The sequence below is a fragment of the Beta vulgaris genome, chromosome 1 (assembly GCF_026745355.1).
Source record: "Beta vulgaris subsp. vulgaris cultivar EL10 chromosome 1, EL10.2, whole genome shotgun sequence".
Classification (NCBI taxonomy): domain Eukaryota; kingdom Viridiplantae; phylum Streptophyta; class Magnoliopsida; order Caryophyllales; family Amaranthaceae; genus Beta; species Beta vulgaris.
Window position 1 is genome coordinate 26,891,966 of NC_079202.1, and position 21,446 is coordinate 26,913,411.

Consider the following 21,446-nt stretch of genomic DNA (forward strand, 5'->3'; position numbering starts at 1 on the left):
TTGAACACTAATCAATCATCATCACAGGGATTGGTTTTTTCCACCCATTGATCTCACAAATGAATCAAATAGCGAAACGAATGGATCAGTTTTCTCATTGAGCAGGAAAGAACATCCGAACATGATATTGCTCGTGTGATGATTCATTCTTATAGACAATGCATATATCAACTCATACTTATTTTTACGATATGTCGTGTCATGAATCACAACATCACCAAAAATCAAATAATCCCTTTTCATCCTCCCATCTCTAAAAAACTAACCAAATTCCCACAATTAGACAACTACACATCATAATAAAAATCAGCCTCACTTGCTTGTCTTTGTGCAAAAAACTTTATCAATTGATTTGAAGTTGAAAAATCAATATAACCTTCTTAGTAGCAAGAGCATTATAGGCATCACTAGCAGTAAAACCTATGTTAGGAGAACCCCCTACTTCTTTCCTCATAACCCGAATAACATTCGCTACAAGAATTCCACTTCTCTTTAAGTTCGAAATCAATGTCAATTGCTCGAAACGCATTAATCTATGTGACCTAATATAATGACGCTCATGAAGTGGAACCATTGCATGGTTATGTCCCATCACATGTGCAACCAAAGTATAAACACCATCTCCATTAACATGAAATTGCACATATATAAGCTTTGCAACCAGTTCTATAATCAACTTTTGAATACGACTTATGTCCTACATTATTCACGTTCTTGAAACCAGCCCTCCAACAAACCATTTGTCTCATACAAAGACTTGAATCACAACATCACCAAAAATCAAATAATCCCTTTTCATCCTCCCATCTCTAAAAAACTAACCAAATTCCCACAATTATACAACTACACATCATAATAAAAATCAGCCTCACTTGCTTGTCTTTGTGCAAAAAACTTTATCAATTGATTTGAAGTTGAAAAATCAATATAACCTTCAGCATTATAGGCATCACTAGCAGTAAAACCTATGTTAGGAGAACCCCCTACTTCTTTCCTCATAACCCGAATAACATTCGCTACAAGAATTCCACTTCTCTTTAAGTTCGAAATCAATGTCAACTGCTCGAAACGCACTAATCTATGTGACCTAATATAATGACGCTCATGAAGTGGAACCATTGCATGATTATGTCCCATCACATGTGCCAAGTATAAACACAATAACACATCTCCATTAACATGAAATTGCACATATATAAGCTTTGCAACCAGTTCTATAATCAACTTTTGAATACGACTTATGTCCTACATTATTCACGTTCTTGAAACCAGCCCTCCAACAAACTATTTGTCTCATACAAAGACTACCATCTTTGACCCTACACCTTGTGTTTATCCTTACGAACACCAAAAGCTTCTTCATCATTTTTCACTTGGTTCTGTAGCAACTCAGATTCAAAACCTTGCTCAAACTCAAGAACATAAGTCTTCTTCCCTAAAATTACAAAATAAAATAATAATGGCAGGATGTTCTACAAGAAATAATCAGTACGTGTTCTAAATGAAAATGACAAATGTTCTTTTTCATATATGTACTGTTTCAAACATTGGAATGTTCTAAATTAAGGTCAAAATCTTCTATATTAAAATGATAATATGTTTTACATTGTTCAAAATGAAAAGGAAGGAAGTATTGTTTCAAGAAAATTGTACTATGTTCCACATCAAACTGATAAATGTTCTACATGTAGTGAAAAATTGTTCAAAATGAAAACGTAATATATTCTTTTTGAATAAAATAGAAAATTGTATTATGTTCTACATAAAATACATAGTTGTTCAAAATGAACGTAGACAATGTTCTAACACCAGAAAATAATAATGTTCAAAATGAAAAATATTCAAATCAAACTGATTAAGTTCTACAGAATTACTTTAAGCATGTTCTACTTCGATTGGCAATTTATTCTAAATTCAAAGATACTTGTTCTAATTCAATCACGTATAAAGTTCTACACTGTTATATTCAATTATGAACTGATTCAAAAAAATGACAGAAAATTTTCATAAAAATTGTAAACACATGATGTTATGAAATTACTTAAGCAATAAAAATCATACAATTATTCAAAAACTTACATATTGATTTTGAATCACCCACAATGAATGAACAAATTGTGTAGAAGAATTAATAACAAAACCTACCGTTCAATCACAAAAAATAACATGCACTTCACAAAATCAACAACAACATAATGCAATCAGCAACAACTCAGCAACAAATTGCAAAATCGAACAACAATAAAGCAACAATAAGCAATTGAAATCATTCAAAACTTACAAATTGATTTCGAATTAGGAAATTGAAATTAGCATCTTCTGTCGAACTTCCAACAGCAATAGCAGAAGCTAAAATCGACATTTGATCAGCGAAATTCACAAAGATCGACAAGCAACAATCGTGAAATCAATAATTTGTGAAGAGAGAGCATTGGAGAAGATAGAATTTCGAACATAATAATGATTAACTGAAATAAATATTCTATTTAATTATTTTTATAAATTTATAGTGAAAATCAAAACGCAGTCTTTTTATACTGGGAGCACAGTGTGCTACGTGCTCCTTAAGCACAATATAATTATCACATTCTATCCCTCCATGTACGTGTCCTCTCTCCAGCGTGGTTATTCTTGAGTATCCTTTCTTTGGCAATATACTCCCACTACTCCTAAGCTACCAAAATAGCTTCCCCTGGTTTTGCTGAAATGGAACCAAAGCATAATGGAATAAATTCTGTGGATAAAGCTTTTTTTCCTTTCTTTGATATTCCTATAAATTTGAATTTCTCCAGATTCTAATTTCGATTACAAAACCTAATCTCTCTCTCCTTATTTTTGCTTGCAGAAATTCCCCCCTTTAAGCACCTCATTCCTCCACCAATTTTCCGCCCACCATTAATTTTAATTACTACCCTCTTGTTATCATTATCATTATTCAATATTCCCAAAGGTGGAGAATAATGAGCTAGATAATGACGGATTATATAATGTCCTTATAAATCCAGAAAATGCGAATTTTCAAGAAAAACGTTTCGCTTTGTTTCTCTCATCTTCCGCCTGAATTGTCATCTTCTCTTGCTCTTTCCTCCTTTAGAATCAGGTTTACTTCCGGATTTCCTACATCTCAACTCTTTTCTTCTCATCATTCCCCGCTCAAGCGGAATCAAATTCATTCAGGTTCATCAAAACTTTTGATTTTCATGCTTATTGCATTTCTCATTAGTAATGGGTTGTTCTACTTGTTTCAATTGCAAAATTGAGAATGCTTTTCTTTCTTTTTAATTTTGACTGTACTAGTGCACCATGTTTCTAATTTTATTAGTCTATCATACCCCTCCAGTTTATATTAGTTTACCCATTTCTTTGAGGAACATTTGTCGAGGTATTAATTTAAATTTTAATATGTCTAATTGTTAATAAGCAAACATTACAAAAAGTTAATATTTGGATAATATACATGTATATCAGAATAGTGTCAAAGTCAAAATGAGTAAAGTAATAAAACCGAGGGAGTATGATAGAAAGTCTCGTATAAGCGCCTTATCGCAGCTTATGGTAAGACAGGGTTAACTGTTATGCCACTTCCAATAATTTTGCTATGACGAACATGAACCTCGTCATCACCACCTGGCTGGAGGAGGGGATATCATTTGTAGGAGCTCTTGATGATTGTTGGAAGACACACTATTATAAAACAGAGGACTGTGAACTGTGTGTTATCGTTGCTGACTCCAAGTGATTTTCAATGTTTTTGTAATTTGTTGACAGTAATTAGCATGGTCGTATGATCAGAAATGTAATGGATTAATGTATATTAGATGACTTACTATTGTATTTCTAGTACAGCTACGTAGCATAAGTTTTTAAGTCACATTTATGAATCTTCTGTCATGAGTAAACCCCTCTTCTCCCCAGCTTATGGAGTACTTGTGCTGAAGTCTTGCTCTTGCATGAGGGTATGTCTACCATAATGATAGCTAATCGTTTTTACCTGGCGTCATTGCTTTATTTATTTGCGAAAGGAAGTGCTATACATAATATCTCGTGCTTTACTACTTCGAAAATACCTTTTCTTTCGAATACTTGGAAAATACTTGATGCTTTATAGTTTATATATGTAGTTTTGGCTCTTTTAAAAGCACCAAAAAGAATGTCAGTAGTGTTGAGTTTAGGCTTCTTATGACTTTGTCCTGGATTTGGATTTTGGTAAATTTGAGGCCAGATTACGCGCTTGTTGATGAGGGACCTGTCTTGGAAAGAAACTGCTTTCTGGGCTGATCACTAAATAGTGAAGTAGATAAAAACGCTTCTTTGATCTGAATTCCATTGTTTATTTATGTATTTTGTTTTGCTTCTTTTCCCGATAAATAATAAGTAATTAAATGACAACTCTATGACTAGTTTAAAATTGGTCTGGGTGCTCAATTGAATTATATCTAGCACAAATGAGACTAATGAGTTTAGCGCATCTAGAATGCATTCTGCTTTCGCTGTGGGAGAGGCACTTTTCATTTCTTGGGGTTTTTGTAATATGAGGAGATAGGTACTTGAAAGTTACCTCAAGAGTCTAATATTACCTCTTAAATTTTGTGGGTTCTAGTGAAGTTATACTTCCCTTCTACCTCCATTGAGGCATTGATTGTACATTAGCTTATGACTTCTGATCAGATCCTATTGCCTGATTCTTTATCCATCTTTGATTTTTATCAGGATCTTATAAGTTTCACAGTGGTTCTTCAATGGATGGGAATGCGACTGCTGAAGAGAAGAAAGAATCACAACTTCAAAGTGAGGTTAACCAAAGTCCATGTGTCTGGTCTTCCCCATCAGGTGCAGATGATGTCCGTTTAGGGAAACAAATATTTTGCAACAGATCCTTGAACATGAAAAATATTGTTGCTGTTGGTTTTGATATGGACTATACATTAGCACAATACAAGCCAGAGACATTTGAATCACTTGCATATGAAGGAACAATTAAGAAGCTTGTATTTGATTTGGGTTATCCTCCTGAGGTTTGTCTGAAGCTTATCTATTTGTTCTTGTGAGGCAGATTCTGATGTCCATATTTTTTTGTAAATTTGCCCACATCATGATTAAATTTTGGTGTTACATTATCTTTAGTAATTCGCAAAAGCAACCACAAATTGGGACAAAATGTGGAAAATGTGGATATAGAAGTATCTTGTTAGGACATTAGTTCATATACTAATGAGTAATTTATGAATGGCTGTATGTAAGGTCATTACTAGCAGCCTTTTATTTGGTGCTCATAGATATGACTACTTCTGAATAAATGTCATCTTCAAGGCTATATGACATATCCCAGCTAGGCTTCACGATAGGCATATACAATTATATATTGAAGTTTTAGGACGCTGGTGTTACTATTTCTTTTATACATGTACTCATACATCCTGAGCCACTTACAAAATGAATTTAGCTTTGAGTTCGCACGCATGCGCACACGCACACACATATTATATATACGGTATACCATATACCAACGCAAGTCTAATAGCTGTGCGGTAGAATTTCCCCTTCAATCTATAGGGCATGCCGGAATCACATAGAAACCTCGTGGCACTTTTTCACTTCAACCAATTTGCTTTAATTCTATGAGCCACGTCTCCATCCAATTCCCATATTTTGGATTTTGCTCCTAGATATTGGAAGAAGTTAGAACCTTTGACAATCTTCAACATGGAAAAAAAATGCGGTCGCATTGTCGCGGGATCGGTTTGTAACGAGCCTTAAGATCATATGGTCACGAGCCAACTTTTTGATCCTTTTAGATGATATAGTCACGAGCCTTAAGATCATATTCAGAATTAGGACGAAGTAACGAGCGAGTTGTTTTCGGTGAGGTTGGTGAGTTTCGTCTATATGTTCTATAGGGGTGAAGTTATGAGTGAGACGGTGCTCAATTGGTGGTTATGTTGGTCAATATAGCCATAGGTGATGTGGAAGAGGGTTGGGAAAGAGACCCTTAATTAATCTCCTTACCTTGGATATGTAGGAATGTAGGTTCTTGAAAAAACACATAAGAATTGTAAGGTCTACGCTATACAGGGTCACCTTTAGGGCTTTCCCCTGTAGTTTTCACAAAGAAACAAGAGCTGCTTGATAACTTCTCCATTAGAAGCATTTGGGGGTATGCAACAAACCACCCTCACCCTCCCATATTATTGACCTATCAAAAACTTGGCAAGAAAGGAGTCAAAGGAGAAGGAAGGGAATTAATGGTCATATCAAAGAATATGAGAGCATATTTTGAAATTACACATAGGAATAAGCTGCATAATGAGGTGTTCTATGACGTGTCCTTCCTCACATGTTTGTAGGAGAACTAAAGGTGTAGTTGGCTATAAATAGGATCTAGAGGAGAAGAGTAGAGTATCCAGAAAATTGTGGGTGTCTTAACGTAATTGGGGGAGATCTTGGCCTCTCGAAAGCCGAGTTATCTTGTATTTCTTGTTTTGTTCAATCAAAAACACCTCATCTTTCTTTGATTAATTGATGCATTTTCTTGTGTGAATAAAATGTCTGCCATAGTTTTCGAGCAATTGGTTGCAGGGATTCCAATTTGTTACAACTTCGTATCAGAGCAAGTTGATCCATAGCAGCGGCAACCGCATCCCAAAATGCACAACTCATGGACAAGCTCGAAGAGGAAGAGTACCATGGCAGAGGGGATTGCAACGGCTATAGCCAATGCTGCAACGGAGATGTAGACCACCATTACTAAGCAAATCATTGCAAGTATGAACCTTTCAACCCAAAGGTTTGAAGGTGGAATTGAGTGCTCACAAGAGACTCAAGAAGGAATGATCGCTCAGATTCGTCCAAACCACAACAAATGTCAAGAAGAGGTGAGAACGACGATAATTTCAAGAAGAGGTGAACGACGATAAACCAGAGATGCTCGTCTCTCTCTCCCTTTGTGGCCAATGAAGCGATCCCATGGGGAAGGGTTTGTGCAAGGTGGGTTAGGACACTTCAACCATGGGGAAAGAAGAGGTGAAGAGGAACTCACCTTTGTTGAAAACCCAGATGGAGGAGGAATATTTATAGTAAACCCAGTAGGAGGGGGCTCAAGCGGAGGACTAGGGGAGTTACGGCGGAACGAAGAAAGAAACGGATGGAAAAGAAATGGTGGTGGTACAGGACGGGGGGGCCGATGGTGGAAATGGTGGTGGCACGTAGGGGTGAAAGTTCGGTATGCGGCTTGGATAAGGGCCTAATCCAATCTGATCCAAATAAAATTTGGATTTCAATTTTTCAATCCGAATCCAAACCAATTAGGGTTTGAATCCGATCCAATCCAATTCGAAATTTCATACTCTAGATTGGATCCGATCCGAAAATCTGATTTTTTTAAAACTCTAGTTTTTCGATGAAATAAATTAAGCACAACAGCAGCCTAGTATATTTAGTAAATGAGGAATTAAGTGCACTTAGTGTTTTAGGGGAAGGATTGAAGTGCTGTGTGTATTGGGTTATGGAGTAGGTTTTTTTATAATAAAAAATCAGTTAAGGACTTAAGCCAAATAACTTTCACTCCTAGTGGCACGGGATTGAGTGGATATGGGAGAAATAGCGCTGAAGGTATAGGATGGTAAAGTGTTAGGTGAAGATGGAGGATAGGGTGGAAACGGTGACGGACATAGATGGGATGACGCAGTTAGGAATGGTGGATAAGGTATAGGCTGGGGAGGAAATGGAGGAAACGGTGACGCAACAATAGATGGAACAACGGGAGATACCGCATGCTCGACATGGCCCTCTTCGACCATCAAGATGCGGACGGGTGGGTGGTAAAGGAAGAAAGGTACTTCAACATTTATCTCACTGAAGAAGAAAAAATGGACTTAAAAAGATACGTCCGCTATTTCATATCTCTCACTGCAGGGTGATGCAGAGGTAGGCACTGATATACCAAGCATTATAACCTTAGACTTAAAATAGGTAGGTGAGCCGAAAATAGTGTTGGATGTGCGCATGGTTGGGCCACCATCTACCCCGAGAACTAAAGTATTCCATCCGTTTCTTTTTAATCTACACATTTTCTTTTTAGTGTTTCTTTTTAATCTACACACTGTTGCTTTTTCTATTTTCGGTAACATGTCATAACAACTTTCTCCTCTTTTTCCTGAAAATCCTATTGTGCTCCCAGGAGCACACCATGCATCCAGTAAATTTGTTTCATTTTCGATGAATAAATGTTCTATTTCAACAAATTTTCATTTTAAGCATATGTTTCAGCAAAAAAATGTTCTATTTTCCGTAAAAATTGTTCTATTGTCGATAAACAAATGTTCTATTTTAAAAAATGTTTTTTTAAAACTTATTTTCCACCAAAAAATATGTTCTATTTTCCCTGAAAATATGTTCTATATTTGATAAGCATATGTATTTAAGTAATTGAATTCTAGTAATGTTCCATTTCAGGAATAAAATGTCCATTTTCGTAATTGATTCTGTTAATGTTCCACTTAAATCGTAAAATGTTCTTTTTCGTAATTGTAATGTTCCATTTCAACAATAAAATGTTCGTTTTCATAAGTGAATTTTTTTAATGTTCTACTTCAATAGTAAAATGTTCGTTTTCGTATTCGTAAATGTTCTATTTTAGATTGTGGGAGCACAGTTCTCATTGTGCTCTTGGGAGCACAATGCACACATTATCTTTTTCCACCCATGTCATCCACTTTTTGATATATTAATCTACTCGTTGGTTTCTCTCTATTATTTTTTAGTCTCTCTCCATCTTTTCAGTTTCTCTCTCATACTTGTGTATTTTCTCCTTGGTTCTCCCCCAAAGTGAAGTGAGTAAATTAAAAAGAAACGAAGGGAGTATTAATCAAATGGCAACAGGCTTCTGCCTTCAAAGCCACGTGGGAGGAGCTCTGTCAATCCAACTTCGCTTTCCTCACTTCCACCTTGAGGACAAGGTGAGTGTTTGGCCCGGGGTAATGCAAAAAACCAGCCTCACCCTCCCATATTACTGACTTATCATTGACGTGCAAGAAAGAGTCAAGGAGAAGGAAGGGAATTAATGGTCATATCAGAGAATGTCAGAGCATATTCTGAAATTACAGAGGAATCAGCTGTAAAATGAGGTGTCTTGTGAGGTGTCCTTTCCTCACATGTTTGTAGGAGAATTAAAGCTGTAGCTGGCTATAAATAGGATCTAGAGAGAAGGTAGAGTATCCAGAAAATTGTGAGTGTCTTAGAGTAATTGGGAGAGATCTTGGCCTCTCGAAAGCCTTGAGTTATCCTGTATTTCCTGTTTTGTTCAACCAAAAACACCTCATCTCTCATCTTCCATACCAGTCCAGCAGTTGGTTGCAGGGGTCCGGTTTGTTACAGGGTCTAACCAGTAGTGTTCTTTATGCTTATGCCTCCTTTTCGGGTGTTGTTATTTGTGGGATACCCGTGTTGTTAGAGGCCTTAGATGCTTTTGTGTTACATATCAAGATTTTGCCGTTGCAAACTGTCTCCACAGTATTTTGCCATCCAGCTCCATTTTCATTCTATTTGCCGAATGGATCTTTATGCTTGTGGCATTCATTTATCATACTTGAATAAGAGCGAGAATGAATGTTGTAGGAACTTATGCTTGCATTTGATGAGATAGGTGCAGGATAAGTAATTTTGAGTTTTTTCAATTAACTATTAAATTCTTCGGTGTCTGTAGCTATAATATTTACTCGGTTATTAGCTCTTGACGATTTTCTTCAAAGTAAAGCAAATAATATATTTTTGCATCAATGCCTCATTTTTCTCAAACTTTTTTTGCTCAAGGGTTTGCTCTTCATTACTTTTGTTTTTATTTACTTGCCACATAGAGAAAATGCACAATGTCTAAGAAACTTAGAGAAAAAAGGGGAACACACAAAGGACGGTTGAATCCCCTTGTCAAATCAAAAAGCATGGTCCCACCTCATACTTTAACATTAACTCAAGCTAGATTTTACTTTTAGCATGTAAAAGTAGTATGTAGCAAGTATGTGACATTTCCATTTTTGTATTTAGAAATGAAGCAAGTATGTTGGATTCTTTTACAGTTTTTCCTCCTTATGGGCTGTACCATTTTCTTTTCCATGATTTATGTTGAGTGAACAGTAACATTTTGGCCTACAAATATCATCCCCTTGCAGTTGTTGCAGTGGACTTTTGATTCAAAGTACATGGTTAGAGGTCTGGTTGTTGATAAAAAGAGAGGCAATATTCTCAAGGTAATTCACATTAGAAGCGATCAACTCTGTGGCATTATGCATTGAAGTTGTATTTGACCATTACAATATTACAGATGGATCGGCATAAATACGTGAAAGTAGCATATCATGGCTTTAGAGAGATGTCAAAAGAAGATAAAGTTGGAACTTATGGGAATACTTTGACGAGAGATTCTTTTGATGAGCCTGACTATGCCCTCATCGATACACTCTTTTCCTTGGCAGAGGCCTACTTATTTGCACAGCTTGTCGACTTCAAGGATAAAAATCCTGGAAGAGTTCCTGCAGGAGCGGAGTAAGTAAAGTTACGGGAATCTTTTCTTTTATGTATGTGGTTACATGCAGGCTGTGGACCTAGTAGTATAACAGTAGATTATTGATTGTATTAGCTGGTTGTTATCCAAATTTCTAAAAAGATCTGGATATATTGGCTGCAGTTATGCCCGTATGTACAAGGACGTCAGAGCTGCTGTTGATTTGTGTCATCGTGATGGGACCTTGAAGCAGATGGTTGCCAAAGATCCTCAAAGGTATGATATTGTTGATTTCGTTAAAGTAAGTTGATCTGAGAATATCCATTTGTTTACCTTTACTCCTTCACTACTTTTTTGTGATAAATCTTTACTTTTGCTGTGATATCTAGTATTTGTAGGTTTATAATGTTTCTGCTACAGTCTGCACTATTTTTCCTTCTGTCTAGTTTCTTGCAATATGTTGATTGCAATGGTTAGTACTTGTGGGAGTCGTCTAATGGATTTCAGTGAGGAGGGGATGGTGGGGCAGCGCTACAGGGGAAAGTGTGGATAGACTGACATTTTTCACTCTTGTTGAAGTAGAACTTTATATACCAGTTTGGTTACATGATAGTGATAAGTTATGCCAGTTTTTTTTGTCTTCTTCATGAAGGCATTATTTTACAAAACAGTCGTGATTTTCCATGGTAGGAGCTTGGTAAACTAAATTTTATGGGATGTTCAATGTTGTGGTGTTCTTTTTTGCTGGCTACTTTAGATTAGTAAGTTTGGTTGTCTGTCGAATCTAATGTCCCTACATGTAATACCTCTCTTATATACTACTGAAAGAAACCCATACGAACAATAAACTTCTGTTCGGATGACAAAGTTGGATGAACGTGATAGGAATCAGGCTGCAGATTCAGAGGAGTGATAGACATGTGACATCTCAACTGGTGTGTCTGTTATATACTTATATGTTATAATAGCGGAAACGAGACCAAGATACAGTTTTTTCATTGTAAGATAGCCACTTTGAGGGGTAGAAGAATAACTTGAGAAACAATTTAAAGCACCTTCAGCCTTGTCATGTTTTCTTAGGGAGACAAAGGAGCAAAGGTCGTATTCAAATGGCATGTCTCACGTGTGATGCTCGGACTCGTCACTTCACCCGGTTGCAACCATGTCGACCCGACCCGACCCAGGTATGGACATGGAATACAGTTTAGAGCCTCCTGATGTGGTAGGAATAGGATTGATACGAACAAGAACCATAACAGTGGCGAGAAGATAATTGGACAAATTATTAGGTCTAGGTGTTCCGCTCACCATCTCCTATGGCCCTTGCGATTTCTTCTTTTTCTCCATTTTTTTTTTCTTGTCTTTGAGAGTCATGTCTCTTTTGTTTTTTTACGTGGTGAAACTTGAAAGCGCCTTACTCTTTCTCCCTCTCTCTCAATCCAAGAAGCATGGAATAAAAGCTTGGCCATTCCGTTACATAATGCTTTTTATCTAACCTATTTAGATGTAATGTTCACACGCCGCTTTAGAACAATTTTTTTTTGTTACGTTCATTACTTTTTAGAATTGCTCAGAAAAAAGAGAAAGGGAAAACATATATTGCAATTAGGAAAAAATGATTTGTACACCCATGGAATCAAAACTCTCCCGTTTAGTTACAAAACGACCGTTCTGTAATGGATTTTGGATTTGCCGTTCCGCGAAATGCCATTACAGAACACCATAATAAAAATCACATACTTCTCGCCACGTTGTCCATAATGCATACTCGCCGCGTTAGAACGCTTTTATCCCCCTTACATTTGTCCTTTTCAAATATTAGCCAAAAATATTTTATAATTTAATTATATAGCTAATGTAACATGATCTTTTGATAGATTTAATTATATTTTATTGTAATAATGCTTCAAAAACTAAATAAGCAAATAAGGTTAGGACATATTAATGTGATTTTTTTTTAAAAAATTAACGCCGCATCGGCCGCAAAACGTTCTATTTCCCCGTTACAAGCCGTTTCCGTGACAACGCGAACGCAACCGTTCCTGCGAACGCGACCTTTCCCGCGACCACGATCGCGTTTTTTTTTTCTTTGTGTACACCAAAGAAGCGAAAAGAATGTGACTTGTGCTTTCAGGTTAGGTAATGTATGTGAGTTAGGGTTTATTTATGTGAGTAATAGGATATAACACTCATGTTTTGATGTACTTCCTCCGTTCCGAATTAATTGCAACAATTCCACTTTTTCACCATTCACACTTTTCACTTTGACTAAGATTTCTGATTTATACATAATGAAAAACATAATCAAGTGCGATCTTGTTAGATTTGTCTCGTGACGTATTTTCATAAAACGTAATTTTTATAATTTTTACTTATATGTAATTATAGATATTTGTGGTCAAAATAATGCCTCGACATGCGTAAAAGTGGATTTGTTGCATTTAATACGAAATGGAGGAAGTAATTATTTATTAACCCAAGCATATGACAGGATTGGTCATATTATGTCGAAGGAATTCTTGTTAAACTTAAAAAATGCAACATTGAGGTAAAACTCTGTTTCACTTGTTAATCGCAATCCATTTCATTCATTCGTTAAAAGCCGCTTCCACGTCGTTATTGCAACTGCTACAAGCCTCTTCCGTGACCATTTATGCAATTTTCTTCCCTGACAAGTTGTATTAATTGTGGTGGTAAAAGTATATCACATGGATAGTCTTGAGAAAAAAAAAACGTGTTATACTAAATAGCTTCTTACTTTTCAACTCTTATCTCCTATTACAGTTCATGTGCAGCTTCTCTCTTTTATCATTATAATACTCCTTTTGCTTTTATAGTCATAGAAATAGCATAGAACATAATTTTAAAACATGGAAATTATTATTATTTTTTGTTTAAATTACTGGGTCGCCAAGTACAAATTAAAATATTGGATCCTTTTTTAACGTGTTCCCAAATCCTTGATTTTGAGATTTCAAGGATTTGACAGTCGGATCCGTACCTATGTTTAACATCATATCCGAGTCCAACCATTATAGTCTCTGCAGCTTTTGTGGTTGTAGATGAATCATGAAGTCCTTTTGGAAATAGTTCATGTGTTGATAAGTTCAGTTCACCCAGGGTGGGAAAACTCATGGTGGGCAGTGGGCAGCATTTATGGCTATTGCTTTGGGTATTGTGGTTTGCAAGAAATGACTAGATGTTTGGATTCTGGAGAAACTGGTGCTTCCTTTTCTATAGTGACTTATGGTGCTCTTATCTGACAGTATTTGCTTACTATGTGGCTTTCTTGGCTTAAATCTAACTATATCAATAAGATTGAAATGCTAGTGTCATAACTATCCGTCTATCTCCTTTTTTTTCAGTTAATAAATTTTTATTTTTGGTTTTACCGCTGTAGCTCATACTCCCTCTGTAAGATCATTTCGTATTAACCGAATTACTCTATCCTTTTTCTATTTTACAATCTCCAATGCACACCTTGACTATTGATATCTTCAAGTGTGTATTAGTAGATGTTTCAAAAGTTGGTATTTGGAATTACACTAGGAAACAAATTCAACAAGATTCCTCATGATAATGTTTTCTCCTTATATATTAGTAAGAATTTGTTATTGAATTTTTGTTGTACCAGTGTTACCTAATTTGCTATCTAATTCGCCTTTTGAATTCGCCAATTCGCCCAAAATGAGCCAAAAATGAACCAAAACCGACCATAATTTGCTTTTCTCAATTCGCGATTCGCGGGGGAATTAGGGAATTAGGTAACACTGTGTGTGATCAAAACCTTCTCTTTGGGAAGGAAATCACGAGACGGAGGGAGTACTATATTTTACCTCTTGTTTAAATTTTTCAGTTAAGCATCTCATGAACGGATTATATGGTTTTCCCAGAAATAACTGAGTACAATTAAATTCTTAGTATAATGAAAAAATGTCCTCAAATGATGTGGAACTAGCAAATATCGAAAATAGTCCTATGAAGAAAATAATAGCTCAAGGATGCTTTAAATAAATTTCTACAGTCTAGTGGATTTTTTTGTAATGTTAAACAAGAGATAAATATGGCCTATTATCCTGAAACTCAAGTGTTATAGTTGTTGCGAGGAGCTGGAGGAGCTTGGGGAGCATTAGTAGGAGTAGCAGCAGGGGTAGTAGGAGTAGTAAGTTACAACATCAAGCAAGATCTATACTAGTAGCATTAGCATGTTAGTAGCAACATGATATTATTATAGAAGTAGTAGGTGTGAGAGATCCTTGGTTCTTTGTTCACTAGATCGTGAACATCTACTAAGAATAGAAGTATGCAGACTATGATGCTTGGACACGGATACGGGTCCAAGTGTCTAATCCTTGAAATATCAAAATTAAGGACTCGGGGACACGTTTAAAAAGGATCCAATCTTAAATTTGGGCTCTGCGACCAAGTAATGTAGACACAAAAAATATGAAGGAGTATTACTAAAATAAAAGAGAAATGAAGCTGCACATAGGACTGTAAAAAGAGATAAGAGTTGAAAAGTCAAAGGCTGTCTAGTATCAAATGTCTTTTAGTTTTTGAAACCATCCACTGACTTACTTTTACCACCCACTATTAATTATTCCTTGGAGAGAGAGAGAGGCGGAAAGAGAGAGATGAAGCGAAAGACATTTTCAAGTTTCATCAGGAAAAAAAGAAAAGAGGAAGAAGCGACTCTCCAACTCTCAAAGAAAAGAAAGAATGGAGAAGAAGACGACTTTGCAGTGGCTGCCGGAGAAATTAGATCTGATAATATTTCCAATTATCTCTCGCTGCTGGCCACTGCTATTTACTAGAAACTGCTGCATCCGTTTTCCTCTTGCCGGGTCTGACCTGTATTCCGTGTCGCACCTGGTCAGTGTCCACACGGGTGCTCCAGGGCAGATTGACGAGTATGAGCATTATAGTGTGCACGTGCAAGATTTCTTTGGTGTCTGTAGTTTTGTACCTTGGCAGTGGATTTTGGAGATTGGATGTTAGGGCTGCACTTGGTGAAGTGGTGGCCGAGGTGGTTGCAGGTGTTGATGGTGCTCAGTATTGTAAAATGCTAGATTGTTATACAGACCAGTATGGATGGCATAAGGATTTATGGATTAAGGAAGGTGGGTGGTGGTGGAGTTCACATAAATTTCTTTTTGGGCAAATTGGGGCGAGGATTTCCTTGACCTTGTGGCTATGTCATAAATTGATGAGGTATATGAGTTGGACAGTGAAGTTGCACATTAATTGGCCTATGAAAGGTTTCACAAAGGGCGTGAGGTGGTATATCCGAAGAGGGCATGGAGGCATTTTCTGTAACATTTTGTTATGTAAAATTGCAATTTGAAAGTCTGCCTTTGAATTGTAAAATTGCAGTGTGCTTGACTTCCTATTGAGTTTTATTCTGAGTTATGTGCTGCTCCCACTTGTGTCTCAGGTATATCAATGATGATACCTCAATAGTGCCGATGCTAGATATGCTTAGAGATGCAGGGCGTTCAACATTCTTGGTCACGAACAGGTAATAGTTACTGTTACTATTGATAAGTTATCTAGTCAGAAAGCTTATAAGAGCATAGTTTGCTCAAATTGGGGCAGACAATGAGTAGGAGCGATGTTTCTGCAATTGAAGCTTTTGCTTACTCTGTTCTTGATTTCTTATATCATGTGGACTAGCTCTTGAACTTGCGAAGGCTGTACTATCGGGCAATTAAATTAACAGCTTATGACTGTCAAGTATTTATCTATTTTTTGTTACCTTCCAGGTTTTTCTCCATTTCGTGGTGATGCTTTTTTTCTATCGACGCATTGCATGCTGACTCATGAGTTGCATATTTAATCAAACCATATTTATGCCTTCAACCTCCTCTATGCGCAAATATATTAACTTCCCTGACATTCCTCCATCTTGTTATACAATTACAGTTATTTTTGATATTGAAAAATATTTGATATTCTCCATTATTGTATGGGCTTAGGTAGATATTTGATATAATAAGCAGGCCCGTCTTTATCATATCGGAGGCCTTGTTCTAATCTTATACTAATTTTAAAAATGAGGCCCCTAATACAAACAAATGTTCTGCATTGTTCAACTCCAATTTTGGAATTTTATAGGATGATGTTCTTCATCCTATAACTGGTACAGAGAACCAATTAAAAAACAGAATTGGTATGTAACTATGTAGGCAATTAAATTACACAAAATTGGTTCATTGTGATTAGATAGCAAAAGTAAAAGCCATCCTAGAAAAGCATATGTGAAAGCAATCTCTCAAACCGTCCAAGGCAAAAACAATCCACTTAATTTCATATAATGGCAGAACTTATACAAAACTGAATTCCTAAAAAAAGGCAGAACTTATACACCATAACTTATACTATCACAAAAAAACTAAAAATGACTTGAGGCTCTTTATCTAATCAAAGTTTCAACGATATTATAAGACTAAGTGAAGCATCAAAATACCCATTTCACAGAGTGGAACACTAAAATCTGAAATTAACCAAGATGAACTAAAGAATAAATTACAAAATAATAAAAATTACCCATTCCATAAACTGTAGAAATGTAGAATATGGATTGCCAAGAACGGAAATCTGCAGCTTCAAAACAAAAATCTGAATTTTCTTCAAATTATTTGGCGAGTGAATTGCCCAGATAGGAGTATGGAGAATTGCAGAGTGCTTCAAATCAATCAAATGCATTTATTTATGAATCTGATTTTTTTTTTACCAAACTTCTGATTCATATAATGGTTGTTTGAGAAATTATTGAGATTAGATGGAAAAATATAGGGGTGATTGAGAGAGGAAGATGAAAGATTGTAAGTATTATTAGAAAATGTGGTTAAAGCAAGGAAATTAATGAAAGATTGAAAGTATTATGGAAAGTATATATTTTTTTTTATGGGAATTGCAACTGAAGGTTAGAAGAATATGGAGCTAGACTTGAATGGAGTTTAATGGAAAGTTAAAATATTGCCATTTTCACAGGAACGATGAGATTAAGTTTTTTTTTTTTTTTTCCTTTTCCGTTTTAGGGAGGCCTAAAAATTCTGGGGCCCTGTGCAAGGTGCAGCTTGCACAAGCTTGCACAGGGCCGATTTGATAATAAGACAACTCTTGAGGAGTTCGGTGTCCACGTAAAAGGACTAAAATAGCCTCACTCACATAATAATTAAACTAAATTAGTTTTCGAAATGATGCAAACATTATGTAATTGATGGATTTCGCTAATATGCACATGATCATTACATGTTTTCTAAATAGAAATGTTGTCAAATTTTTCTTTAAGGAACATTGTAAACAATTTTTTCACCTATTATTGGAGGTTATTAGATTTAATAATACAATTTTGCTTTCTATTTACTTTCACATGCATCAGCCTTGGGATATTGTACACCCAGGTGTATAATACACTTATGGTAGGGGGTAGGGGTGGTAGTGGCAAGGCGATCTAGCATCTTGTGTTAAAGAAAGTGTTAGTTAATATCATTGTCGACGTGTGTCGTGATTGGTTGGGCTCCATGAATGACCTAAACTACCATAATCATTGTCTTCTTTGGTGCACACAATATAGACTTTTGTTTCTAAGTCTTCTTTTCTTGTGTAATCTATGCAAGTCCTTTTATTACATGGAAAGTGGAGAAATTTGTAAAGAAAATAGAGAAGGAAAAGGTTTCGATCACCTTAAGGACAATAAGCCTACATAATCATTACTTAAACAGGATAAGGTAAACTCCATAAGCCAACAAATCTAAGAAATTGTTGCATAGAATTGGGCTCTCAAACACGAAAATAAAGTTTGTTAAGCAATCATTCGTGCAATTATATTCCGCTAATGCAAGTGTGGAATAACCTTCATAATGAGCAAGATTTTTACTTATTAGGCTTCCAAACATAGAAGCTTTGCTCTTTAATACGTGTACACTAGTTCTTATAAGTTCGGATAAGATTTCTGTCAAACATGTGGCCCCCCCTCAAAGAATGCAAAGATAGCTTTACACTTCTTGGGGGACCTACAATCTCTTAGTATGTCTTGAAAAATATTGGAGGTGCACCATCACGATTTTAGGGAATGCATGCTAAAAGTCGCCTCTTTGATCTCTATAAAGGGATTAGTTAGTGGAAATGAATTTCGGAAGAGAATGTCACCATGTTTACACTTGGTCAGACTCATCTTGGCCATCTGGACTCTGCTTTACTTGTTGCTATTGTGTCCTTAAGGTGGAAAGAGTCATAGCAACAATGTCTTCCCAAGTTGTTTTATAAGTAGGCAAATGCTTCCATTTGATTAAGGACTGATTATCCGATGACCGAGCTTGGAGCATGTCTTCTAATCAACCTACACTGGTTGGGGTCATGGAAGGATCCCTTAAGGACAAGATTGCAGCTTTCATAGCTTCCTTGAAATTTCTTTGCTCATCTTAGATTTGAGTAATCGTAGCATCCTAGGTTTATCTTGCACGGTTTGTGCGGCTCTCCAAACTTTCTCCTATTGTTTGTTGTTTGGTCATGATCTTAGTGAGGATGGTGTGCATACTAGCAAATTTTGCTTTAGTTGATCTAGCCTTTGTTGTTGGGTGGGTGCCATCTTGTTTCTCCCAACCTTGCTCTGATACCAAGTTTGCTAGAAATCAAGATAATCACATATTAATACAAGCTAACTCACTTTTGAGAGGTGAGGACTCTCAACAATACGAAGCTAATACAGATTTTTTCTTGGTGCCTTTCTTATTCTTCTTCACTACTATATATACTACTAGCTGCTGCCTACTCTTACTGCTTACGTCACTTCTTTCCTTCTCCATTAAGTCAGTTCCCAAAAGGAATAATCATTAGCATAGAGAATATTTTAAGGAATATGCTGCCACCCTGTCATTCTCTGTTGTATTGTTGCTGCTGCGTCACTCTTGGTGCTGTTGAATACCCTTCTTGCCCCTTATAGAATAGGCGAGGAATCTTCCAGGTTGATTCCTTACCACTCAGATGTGATATCTCGAGTGCAGTGGCCGGAAAAGCTTGGTTTCAACATCACCAACTGGTAATCCAGACCATGAAATTTTAGATGGGGGAAACAATGGTGACACTTCAGGGAGATCCCTAGATTCCTCACTCAAGAGGTCAAATATTTCCCGCTTATGGATTGGTAACCGTAGACAATCTAAAAATGTGTTTCGGGTTTGGTTAATGGACTTCTAACTTTTTAAAGCGTAACATTTATTATTTCAACTACGTTATGAACCATGAATAGTAAGATAACTAATGTAGAGTTTATATTCACAGGCACACACCATTGTAGATTTTACAAAATGGTTAGACAACAACCTTCAACTAAGGAACTCAATCACTATTGGAATTTGATTGAATTATTTATGTAGTTCATGTGCAATCTAACACGCATTAAGACGAGTTATAAATTATAGGAGCCAATTAGGCTATAAACACTCACATGAACTGATCCACCAGCACTAGGGTTATGGCTCTTACTAAGTTGCTAAATAGGGAACTAAGACAAGATCAGCTGAATGGAGTTCATGATAAGTTGCATACTCTCTATACCAATCCTCTAAGTGAATCTATCTAGTACAGTTCTCCCCATTGCAAAAGAACTAAAGGGCGGAAACCTTGCTTTGCTGTTTATGAAGTCATTTAATTTGTTCTATTTTCTTGATAATTGTTTGTTACTTTTTCCAGTTTATGGGACTATACAAATGTTGTGATGAATTTTCTTTGTCGGAAAAGATATGGAAACGCTAGTACAGCTCTCAGTTTCGATTGGTTAAAGTATTTCGATGTCGTCATAACTGGCAGGTAATTTTTTATCTCTCTCTCTTCTTTCATGCTTTCCTCAGCTTGTGAAATGAGAATATAGTTCTTTGTTTTGCTACTCCTGAGTGGAAGGTGCTGTCAAATCAACTACTTCCTCCATTTTTTCAGTTCTACCATTTGCTCTTTGCACGTTTGCCAACGTATAACTTTGAACAATTATATTTATAATATTTTGAAAATACATATCGAGACAAAGCCGATAAGATTCCACATGACTGTTTTTTCTTATGTACAAATAATACAAGATGATCAAAGTAGAATATTTGAATAGTGCCAAAAGTCAAAATGGTAGAACTTCAAAAAATGGAGAGAGTATTAGCTATGAGTATGTCAGACAACCAAGTTTATAATTCTTTGGCTTAAATAGCCGGCCGATAGGCTGTTGCGGCTAGCTTTATATTTTAATTGAAAAGCTATGTAAGAACCAGAAATCTTAGCAACACTCACAAAGAATAACAAGACTGAAATCTAGTAGATCTTGTCAAGCACAAAACACATATGTTGTAACCTAGGATAGTATTGTATTAAAGATTGAAGTAATCCCTAAATACACCTCAAGACTTTTGAGAGGTGTAGATCTCTCCCACAAGAACATTTCCCAACACATCTCAATGATTTACTTATCATTACCTTCCTCTATTCTCACATTCTCAGCAGTACTTTCTCTTTTTTACTCACTATTTTCTCTCACTAAATCTAGTAGTCGTTCCCGTGAGCTGTCAGCAGAATATTCTTCTTCCTCAATAAAACATCACTCCTTTCTTGTCCAGTTGTCCCAATACTATTGCCAGATGACTAAGTGCTTTTGTTGACAATTAATTGGGTGCCCTATCTAGAAGCTTGGGTTGTTTTTCTTTCTTCATGTATACGTATACATGTTAGGAGGACTAAGGTAGGTCTTGCCAAGGTAGCTCTTTGTCTAGTTCAAAGGCTGTTTCACCACATTTATAGGTTAAGAGCCAAAATAAAACTGGCCAAAAGCCATTTACCAAAAGTGGTCATACATTTTGGAAAATCTACAACACAATTGAGTTTTAATTCCATTAATGAATGTACCCAATGGAGGCTCTCTTATCTACCTATTATATGCGCTCTATCTTATATGTGTATTTATTTTTTC

General features: G+C 36.1%; 1 protein-coding gene across 2 annotated transcripts in view; it reads left to right on the forward strand.

Moving 5' to 3' along the window:
• Nucleotides 1-2,607: 2,607 nt before the first annotated feature.
• The window catches only part of LOC104898631 (uncharacterized), a 35,404-nt gene continuing 16,565 nt past the window's right edge, over nucleotides 2,608-21,446 (forward strand). Inside the window, exons 1-7 of one of the 2 annotated variants that reach the window (XM_010685727.4) lie at nucleotides 2,608-3,177; nucleotides 4,711-5,015; nucleotides 10,164-10,241; nucleotides 10,316-10,536; nucleotides 10,679-10,771; nucleotides 15,930-16,013; nucleotides 20,192-20,308. In XM_010685727.4, coding sequence (XP_010684029.2) covers nucleotides 3,009-3,177; nucleotides 4,711-5,015; nucleotides 10,164-10,241; nucleotides 10,316-10,536; nucleotides 10,679-10,771; nucleotides 15,930-16,013; nucleotides 20,192-20,308 — 1,067 coding nt within the window. In that variant the 5' untranslated portion in view covers nucleotides 2,608-3,008. Of the gene's footprint in view, nucleotides 3,178-3,217; nucleotides 3,957-4,710; nucleotides 5,016-10,163; nucleotides 10,242-10,315; nucleotides 10,537-10,678; nucleotides 10,772-15,929; nucleotides 16,014-20,191; nucleotides 20,309-21,446 lie in introns of those variants that run through there. The other variant, XM_019249539.3, reaches the window with a different exon arrangement.